This window comes from Ascaphus truei, chromosome 1 (genome assembly GCF_040206685.1).
Source record: "Ascaphus truei isolate aAscTru1 chromosome 1, aAscTru1.hap1, whole genome shotgun sequence".
NCBI lineage: Eukaryota > Metazoa > Chordata > Amphibia > Anura > Ascaphidae > Ascaphus > Ascaphus truei.
In genome coordinates this window covers 208,320,381-208,329,928 of record NC_134483.1, presented here as the reverse complement: position 1 = coordinate 208,329,928, position 9,548 = coordinate 208,320,381, and the positions used below count along the sequence as shown (strand labels likewise).

Here is a 9,548-nt window from a genome sequence, read left to right as displayed (position 1 = left end):
TTGCCGTTTTTTGCCTGATCGGACATGCTTTTTTCACAGGGCTGAAAAAATGCCTTTTAAGGCCGATAAAGCGCTGTTATCACTGCTTAGTGAATCGCGCAGCAGGCTGAATCAGCCTTAAAAGCCACTTATCGCTCTTAAAAGCAGTTATCACTGGTTAGTGCATCGCCCCCATTGAGTGTTACCTCTCTTTTTCAAGTATGTCTTGGGCACCATTATTTGTTTGTTATATTTACTTGCTGTAATCATTTTAATTTTGCCTATTAAACATTAAGTTTCATTGTCTAGTAATAATTAATTTATTACATCGGTAGTAGTGCACCATTAAGGGATTTATTTTCTCTATGTACATACTGTTCTAGTACATTTTCTGTTGGGCAAAATGTAAAGCCTGAAAGAAAAATAAGAGAAATAGAAAGAGAAATAGAAATAAGGGAAAAAAGTTAATGGTTATGTAAACATCTATAAAATATAATATATATTAACATATGTATCTAATCCAGAGAGTTTCTATCTGGGACAGTTTTTGCAATCGGTTGTCACCTCTCTAATTCAGATTAACCCAGTCAATACCAATAAATGTGAGACCAGATGGATCGGAATTATGATACCATTTAAAATATATAGGAACACTGTGGGTTTCCAACCCCCGCAAGTGTTCTAAAATCCGAACACGCAGCGGTCTCGTATGTCTCCCTATACAGTATATTGCATAAGACAGGGGAAATTAAGGAAAATACACAGTAAATTCTGTGCGATAGTTAATAAAACTTTCAATCGCAAAAAACGTTCCTGTTTTATTAGAGATTAAATTTGTCTCTTTAGTTTCATGTGTAAAGGCCTTGCATTAGCTACAACTAAAAAACTTTTGATTTCATATTGAGCCAAGAAGTACCATTAGCCTCTCTATTACTAATTTTCTTAACGGTAGGTGCTAATTTACTCTTAGGAATGGGTGTTCTTGTGAAAACTACCTTCAGCATCACTGTTTTTCATATAGATTTTACTTATGCATCCTATTGATTGATGTACATTGTGTTTGTTTGGTATCACTGTTTTCCTTGCTACTTAGTGGCCCATCTTTAGTTTGCACTGCTATTTGCACTTATTTGAAACTAGTTTTTCACTATTCACTATGGAGAATGAAGGTGTTAATGTTTTTTCTAGGCGTAAGCAACATCATGTTGATTTTAGATAAGATTATTTTAAATTTAGACACTATTGAGATGGTAGAAGATGTGATAGAAGTAGATCATTTTGATGAGACTTTTTTAAAACAAGAAAAGTTATTAACCACTGAGGTTAAAAAATGGTGGGACATGGTGACACTTGAGAAATACAGTATTTGCAAAGTGGGAGGATCCCAAGAGGATTCAGGTTTTTTAAGCAACCTATATTTCATTTGGATTACATAACCTTTATAAATGCTTGGACAAAATCCTAGATATTTTTTCCTGTGAAGTAATGTGTTTGTTAATAACGCACCATAGTAGATCATTACAAAATTTAGTTGAAGATATTAATGATCTAAAAGTCTTATAGAAGCACACAGGAAGAGTGAAAACTATGTGAATAAGGATACAGAGTTACAGGATATAGTAGGTAAAACAGCAGACGAAGTTATCCTAATGAAACAGAACACATTATTAAGAAACAAGGGTGATTATGAGAGAAATCAGATTAGGAATTGGAATATGAGATCATTATCTTTAGGTAACGATCCTTTGCTACTGTAACGCCTGTATGCCCGCAGACCTGGCCAGTCCCCAGTACTGAGGTGGGTAAGGGTATAACACCCACCCACAGCAGTGAGGGTGTGCCCGGAGTGTGGTAAGTTGCGTTGCCGGGCCTGATGGAAAAAGGGTTAACGTGATACTTGCTGAGTTCGGGGTGCCAGAGGTACGGAGATCCAGATCCAAGAGCCGTGGGTCAGGGGCAGGAGAAAGCAGCATAATGAGGTCCAAAGTAGAGTCCAGGGGGTAGCGAGGTACACGTAGTCAAACAAAGCCGAGATCAATCCAAAGGTTTCCAAACGGGGGCAGGGACAGGAACAAGAGCTGTAACAGATAACAGAGCTTGGCATAGACAGTGCACACAGGAGTCACAGAGAAGCTATGCAGAGCATGGAAGGAGAGGGTAGACAGGGGTTATAAAGGAAGGAGTACCAATGGTAGCAAGGGGTGGAGCGGAGGCCTGTCTGTGTGATTGCAAGGATAGGTCCAGGTAAGCAGGGGAAGAGACAGGGGTGTGTTGCAAGGTAATAGCTCGCAGCCGCTGTGGGGTGGAGCCAGCAATGCGTGAGGGCTGGTAAGATGATCTGGTGCGGCGCCCTCAGTAAGGGTACCGTGAGCGCGCCCCGGCTGCGTGCGCGAGCGCCACGGAGGAACGGCTCAGTGAGGAGGAACAGGTGAGAGACTGAGGGAGCGGGGAGCCAGGGCAGAGAGCTGCCGTGGGGCCTGTGGTGACGGGGACCCGCAGAGAGGTGCGTGTCCCCCGATCCATTATAGGACCCCCCCTTGAGGATCGGACTCCGGACGATCCTCCCAAGGTTTGTGAGGAAATTTCCGACGAAATTGCTTGAGAAGAGCTGGAGCATGAATATGATGGTAGGGTACCCAGGAGCATTCCTCCGGACCATATCCCTTCCAATGAACGAGGAACTGAAGTCTGCCCCTGGATCAGAGTGAATCGATGATGGAATGGACTTCGAACTCCTGTTGTCCTTGTATTACGACAGGATTGGGTCTCTGACGACGATCTGGGAAATATATATTTTGAACAAAGGGTTTCAGAAGGGACATGTGAAAGACAGAGGATATCTTCATGGTGGGAGGGAGCGAAAGTCGATATGCTACGGGGTTGATCCGTTCGAAGACCTTGAAGGGACCCAAGAATCTAGGAGCCAATTTCTGGGAAGGAGTATCAGAAATAATGAAAATGGTACACCGTGTAACCTAAAAATTTCTTTAGAAAAAATGTCAGCCAAGGTAGCTGAATTGGGGAGACCCTTGAGGGGTATAAAGTGAGTGTGTTTAGAAAACCTGTCCACTACCACAAGGATCGTATTCATCCCTTTAGAATTTGGAAGTTCCACAATAAAGTCCATGGAGATATGCTGCCAAGGCCGTTCCGGAATAGGAAGAGGCAGGAGGAGACCAGAAGGTTTGTGTCGGGCAGACTTGCTCTGAGCACAGACTGGACAAGATCTGGTGAAATAAAAATATCCTTGTTCATTTTAGGCCACCAAAAGGTTCGTTTGATAAGATCCGCTGTCCTCTTGAAGACTGGATGACCAGCAGATCTAGAAGAATGCCCCCACTGTAGGATCTTGTGGCGATAACGTGGAGCAGCATACAAACATCCTTCTGGCACCATAAATCTTCTAGGGATATGAGCCTGGATATTGATCTCATCCATGATATCAAAATTATTGGCGGAATATAATATACTTTTCGGGGAGAATCGTCTCTGACGATTCGTTAGATCCTTCCTCCGTAGAGAATTTGGTGAGACAGGGCATCGGCCTTGATATTCTTGGTCCCTGGAATATATGAAATCGTGTAATTGAAACGGGAGAAAAACAGTGCCCAATGTGCTTGACGGGATCCCAGACGACGAGCCCCCTCAATGTACCATAAGTTTTTGTGATCAGTGAGAATAGCTACTGGCTCCTTGGTACCCTCGAGGAGATGTCTCCATTCCTGGAGGGCTAATTTGATAGCCAAAAGTTCACGGTTCCCGACATCATAATTTCTCTCGGCCGAAGAGAATTTCCTGGAAAAGAATCCACACTGATAGAGTTTCTCTTGTGGAGACGATCTTTGTGAGAGTACTGCCCCGGCTCCCACATCAGAAGCATCTACCTCTAGGGTGAAAGGAAGAGATGTATCCGGATGCAGAAGGATGGGGGCGGAGGCGAAAGCTCTTTTGAGGAACTTGAAGGGTTTGATGGCTTCAGGGGACCATGCTGTCGGATCAGCACCTTTCTTGGTTAGAGCAGTAATGGGTAGAGCAATAGTGGAGAAGTTACTGATGAATTTTCGGTAGTAGTTAGAAAAGCCAAGGAAACGTTGAACGGCTTTTAGAGAGTTCGGCAACGGCCAATCGAGAACGGACTTCAACTTCTCAGGATCCATGGTGAAACCTTTATCAGAGATTATATAGCCATGGAAGGCAGTGGAAGATTGGTGGAAGAGACATTTCTCCATCTTCGCATAGAGGCTATTAGCACGAAGCGAGAGAGAACCACCTTGGTGTGACAAATGTGCTCTTCCAGGTTCTTGGAGAAAATGAGGATATCGTCTTAGTTTACGATGACAAAAATTCACAGAATGTCCCGAAAGATATAATTAATAAATTCTTGGAAGACGGCAGGGGCATTGCAGAGGCTGAACGTCATCACTAGGTATTCATAATGACCCGAACGCGTGTTAAATGCAGTTTTTCATTCGTCACCATCTCGTATTCGGATGAGATTGTAGGCTCCTCTTTGGTCGAGCTTGGAAAATATAGAGGCTCCATGAAGTCGGTCAAAGTGTTCTGAAATTAGAGGAAGAGGGTACCGGTTTTTAACCGTTATCTTGTTAAGCCCACGAAAATCGATACAGGGTCTTAAAGATCCATCCCTCTTTTTCACGAAGAAGAAGCCTGCCCCAGCGGGGGAGGTGGAATTCCCAATATTCTCCTGGATGTAGGTGGCCAGAGCTTTGGTCTCGGGCACAGATAAGGGATAAGACTTAGATGTGGGGAGTGTGGTTCCGGGAATTAATTTGATGGGCCAGTCGTAAGAATGATGAGGTGGTAGAACCTCAGCCTGGGTCTTGTTAAAGACATCTAAAAAGTCATGATATACCTCTGGCAAGGTAGAGAGATGAGAAGGGGTGGTGTCGAGGCCAGCAAGCACGGTAACGGGAGGAGTGTCCGTCTTCTCCAAAGTAGAAGCCCACCGGATCGGTAGTTTGTTGGTCCAATCAATACGTGGGTTGTGAAGCTGGAGCCACGGCAATCCTAGAATAACCTGGACAGTAGGAGAATGGAAAACATTGGAGAGGATGACTTCGGTATGACCATCCGCGGTGGTCAGGGTAAGGGGAATAGATTCCCAAATAATGAAGGCTGGTTGGAGCGGTCGACCGTCGATAGCCTCCAGGCCGATGGGAGACTTCTTCTTGACTAACGGGATTTGGTTGTTGCAGACATAATCGTGATCCAAAAAATTACCGCCAGACCCGGAGTCGATGAAGGCTTCAACATCTACTTTAAGATTAGGCCCCGCAAGAGTTATGGGGAGTAGAATCCTTTTTGGTAGCTCTTAGGGGAAGAGGGGCAAGGAGAAATGGTACCCAGTATAAGCCCCTCTACTGGGCGTTCTCGTTTTCCTGTTTCAGACGATAGTGACGTAGCTGGTGTCCCGGGGAGCCGCAGTAGTAGCAGAGACCTTCTTCGCGGCGGCGTATTCTCTCAGCGGTCTGAATCTGTTGGCTACCAAATTGCATCGCTTCAGGGGCGTCCAACCCAGGAAAAGCTAAGGGAGGAGACCTAGGAGAAACAGGCAAGGACGAGAGTGAACAGGAACGCTGGCGCTTGTGGCGTCATTCTTGAATGCGCTGGTCCATCCGATGCTGAGGGAAATGAGATCCTCTAGAGAAGAGGGACGAACATGGGCTGCGAGGTCATCCTTGAGGGATTCGGACAAACCCTGCCAGTATTCCGCAGCGAGGGCCTCATCGTTCCACTGGGTCTCTGCCGTGATGGTGCGGAACTCAACCGCGTATATTGCAGCCGACCTGTGACCCTGGGAGAGATGAAACAAGGAAGAAGCGGCAATCTCTCTACGCGCTGGTGTGTCAAAGACCTGCTGGAACTCTCGCCGGAATTTGGGATAATCTTGGGTTATGTCAGGTCTGTGTTCCCAGAGGGGAGAAGCCCAAGCGAGAGCGTCGCCAGTGAGCAGGGCATAGACATAGGCCACTTTAGTACGCCCAGAGGGGAAGCGAGACGGGACATCTCGAACTGGACATCACACTGGTTCAAGAATCCCTGGCAGGTAATGGGGTCCCCATCATACCGGTTGGGAGGTGGAATACGTGGATCCAGGTTGCCCACAGGTAGTGGAGCCGGGGGTGACGATGCAACTGGGGATTCCCGTAGGGAGAGGTTCGAAAGTTTTTGCGTAACAGTGGTGAGTTGGTCACTTAAAAATTGCCAGTGTTCCATAGTGACACCTTGGCCCACCTCAGGGGGGTCTGCATTTGTTGGGCTCTGCATAATGTAACGCCTGTATGCCCGCAGACCTGGCCAGTCCCCAGTACTGAGGTGGGTAAGGGTATTAAGAAACAAGGGTGATTATGAGAGAAATCAGATTAGGAATTGGAATATGAGATCATTATCTTTAGGTAACGATCCTTTGCTACTGTAACGCCTGTATGCCCGCAGACCTGGCCAGTCCCCAGTACTGAGGTGGGTAAGGGTATAACACCCACCCACAGCAGTGAGGGTGCGCCCAGAGTGTGGTAAGTTGCATTGCCGGGCCTGATGGAAAAAGGGTTAACGTGATACTTGCTGAGTTCGGGGTGCCAGAGGTACGGAGATCCAGATCCAAGAGCCGTGGGTCAGGGGCAGGAGAAAGCAGCGTAGTGGGGTCCAAAGTAGAGTCCAGGGGGTAGCGAGGTACACGTAGTCAAACAAAGCCGAGATCAATCCAAAGGTTTCCAAACAGGGGCAGGGACAGGAACAAGAGCTGTAACAGATAACAGAGCTTGGCATAGACAGTGCACACAGGAGTCACAGAGAAGCTATGCAGAGCGTGGAAGAAGAGGGCAGACAGGGGTTATAAAGGAAGGAGGGGTGGAGCGGAGGCCTGTCTGTGTGATTGCACGGATAGGTCCAGGTAAGCAGGGGAAGAGACAGGGGTGTGTTGCAAGGTAATAGCTCGCAGCCGCTGGGGGGTGGAGCCAGCAATGCGTGAGGGCTGCTAAGATGATCGGGTGCGCGCGCCCTCTGTAAGGGTACCGTGAGCGCGCCCCGACTGCGTATGCGAGTGTGAGGCGTGCGCCGCAGAGGAACGGCTCGGCGAGGAGGAACAGGTGAGAGACTGAGGGAGCGGGGAGCCAGGGCAGAGAGCTGCCGGGGGGCCTGTGGTGACGGGGACCCGCAGAGAGGTGCAGGTCCCCCGATTCCTTATAGCTACATGAAAATGAGAAACCTAATATCAGGGAGAATATTAGAAAGTCCAATGTAAAACGCCCATTTTTAAATTCGACAAAGGTATTTCATATATACACAAACAAAGAATACTTGAACATAATGGAGATAGACAATCATATAGACCAGTTTATGATGAGAGATGTAATAACTATAATAAAAGACTCAATAATGAATCTTCTGCCAATTATTATACACCGAGGTAATAATAGTAATTGGACCAATCAATCTCCACCTAGGAAGTACTTACCAACTAGGTTTAATGAAAGAACAGCTGGAAATAGAGGTGTTTTTTTTTAGACAAAACACATATTTTCCAGAAACAGCAAGAGAGAATTCATCATCCAAGTGGAGATTTGAACAGATGGGTTCATTTCAACAGGTTCTCCCCTCGAATGCACAAAACCTTCTAGCTTCGCTTCTATGACGAAAAAGGGCTGTAGAAGAGGAAACAGAGGAGGTTTTCAAACCAGCCTTAAAAAAAGTAACAGAGATAGGAAAGAATAAAGGGATTTTTAACCTTACCAATATTGAATTGACTGGGGTTCAAATTTTGGTCCTTAAAAAGGTAAAGGGCTGTATTTTGCACCCACTTCAGGTCAAAACTCATTTAAGTTATTTATTGATGCAAACAAATATCTACTTAAATTGGCTTTGAAAAGACATTGTCTAAAGAGGAATCATGACCCTCGTTTAAAGAAAAGACAAACACACATGGATCCTTAGAGTGTGAATTTAAACATTCTAGGCTTAAACCAGAGTCCACTTTTTACCCTTTTCAGGATAAGGGGAACTTTCGAAGTACATTTTACCATATGTTAGCTGATGATTTTAATAAAATGATGCTCAAAAATCAAAGATCTAAAAATAATTTAACTAAAAAGGAATCTGAAGCTTTGAAACAGCTATTAGAGAAATAATCAATTGTTATCAAAGAAGAAGATAGTGGGGCTGTGAATTATGCATAAAGATGGTTATTTATTTATTTATTTATATTTAAAATATTTTACCAGAAAATAATACATTGAGAGTTACCTCGCGTTGTCAAGTATGTCCTGGGCACAGAGTTATGATGACAAATACATGGTTACAAATACATTCTTAAGTTAAGTGAACAGGGTTATACATTATATACAGTACAAGACATTGCATTCACAGTTAAAGATAATAATATTATAGGCGTATGTAACAGTTACAGACCAGATTAAAATAAGTGAGACAACTTTAGTTTTGAAAGAACTTAAACTGGTGGCGGCTGTGAGAGTCTCTGGTAGATTATTCCAGTTGTGGGGTGAACGGTGAGAGAAGGAGGGCCGGCCCGAAACTTTGTTATCTAACAGAATTTTAGGCGAGACAGAAATACTTATGTCATTTTAGTCAAAGATCCTACAAAATATTTTTTTTTTGTAGAATTAGATGTTCTATTAACCAGAGGAAGAACTCTGGATATCTTAAATGAACAGGGATTTCAATTATTTTTTAATAAAAACTCTAAATTATCTGTTTTCATTTTTTACCTAAACTGCATATGGATCCAAAGTTCCCTCCAGGTAGACCCATTATTTTTGGGATTGGGTCTTTAACATCTAACCTATCACAGTACATAGATTGTTTTTTGGGGGATTGTTTTTGTTTGGGAACCCACAGTGTTCATTTATATTTTAAATTGTATCATAATTCTGATCCATCTGATCTCACATTAATTGGCATTGACTGGTTTAAACTGAAAATGTGAGGTGGAAACAGATTGCAAATGCTGTCCCAGATAGAAGATCTCTGGATTTTTAAATTAGACATACTTCAAGCTAGAGGTTTAAATGTAGATATCTATATTAACCCTTTTATCATTTAATTGTATGTGGGTGATTTTATATATACAAACACACAATATATATATTAGATGTGTTTATATTACCATAAACTGTTTCCCCTTCTTTCCATTTCTCTTATTTTTCTTTCAGGCTTTACATTTTATGTGTTGTATTTTTTTAATTATATATTATTTTATTATTTGCATATTTTTGTTGTCTTCCTCACTTTTTGTTAATTATTTTTATATATTTATATGGTTGAATTTTTACTTGTGAAAATGTATCTGGGAAGTTTTGCAGGTGTGTTTGTTTTTTTAGTAACCCTTATATTTGATTGGTCTTTATTTAGGACATTTTTAACAGTGTGGAATATAAATAACTATAAACTACGATACTGAATTACCTCCCATTGCATTTTGGCTCCGTTTCACTTTTTTTAATTCACCCCTTTTTTTATTTTGTATGTGAGATTTTGTTATGGTATTGCATCCACTATGTATTGTATTCATTGATGGAAACCTGTCAGTTACTTTG

General features: G+C 43.3%; 1 protein-coding gene across 1 annotated transcript; it reads right to left on the bottom strand.

Moving 5' to 3' along the window:
- Positions 1–358: 358 nt before the first annotated feature.
- On the bottom strand, positions 359–4,208 carry LOC142492016 (uncharacterized). The gene is made up of 2 exons (XM_075594782.1): positions 3,864–4,208; positions 359–391 (listed from the first exon to the last, which is right to left on the bottom strand). Exons 1-2 carry the CDS (start codon positions 4,206–4,208, stop codon positions 359–361), a joined length of 378 nt encoding a protein of 125 aa, XP_075450897.1.
- Between the last annotated feature and the right edge of the window lie 5,340 nt (positions 4,209–9,548).

Coding starts and splice junctions, on each gene's coding strand:
- LOC142492016 (XM_075594782.1), bottom strand. CDS start 4,208: ATGGAGAAATGTCTCTTCCACCAATCTTCCACTGCCTTCCATGGCTAT. Junction 392..3,863: donor CTCTTCCTTTCACCCTAGAG/GTAGATGCTTCT, acceptor TTTTTCTTTCAG/GCTTTACATTTTGCCCAACA.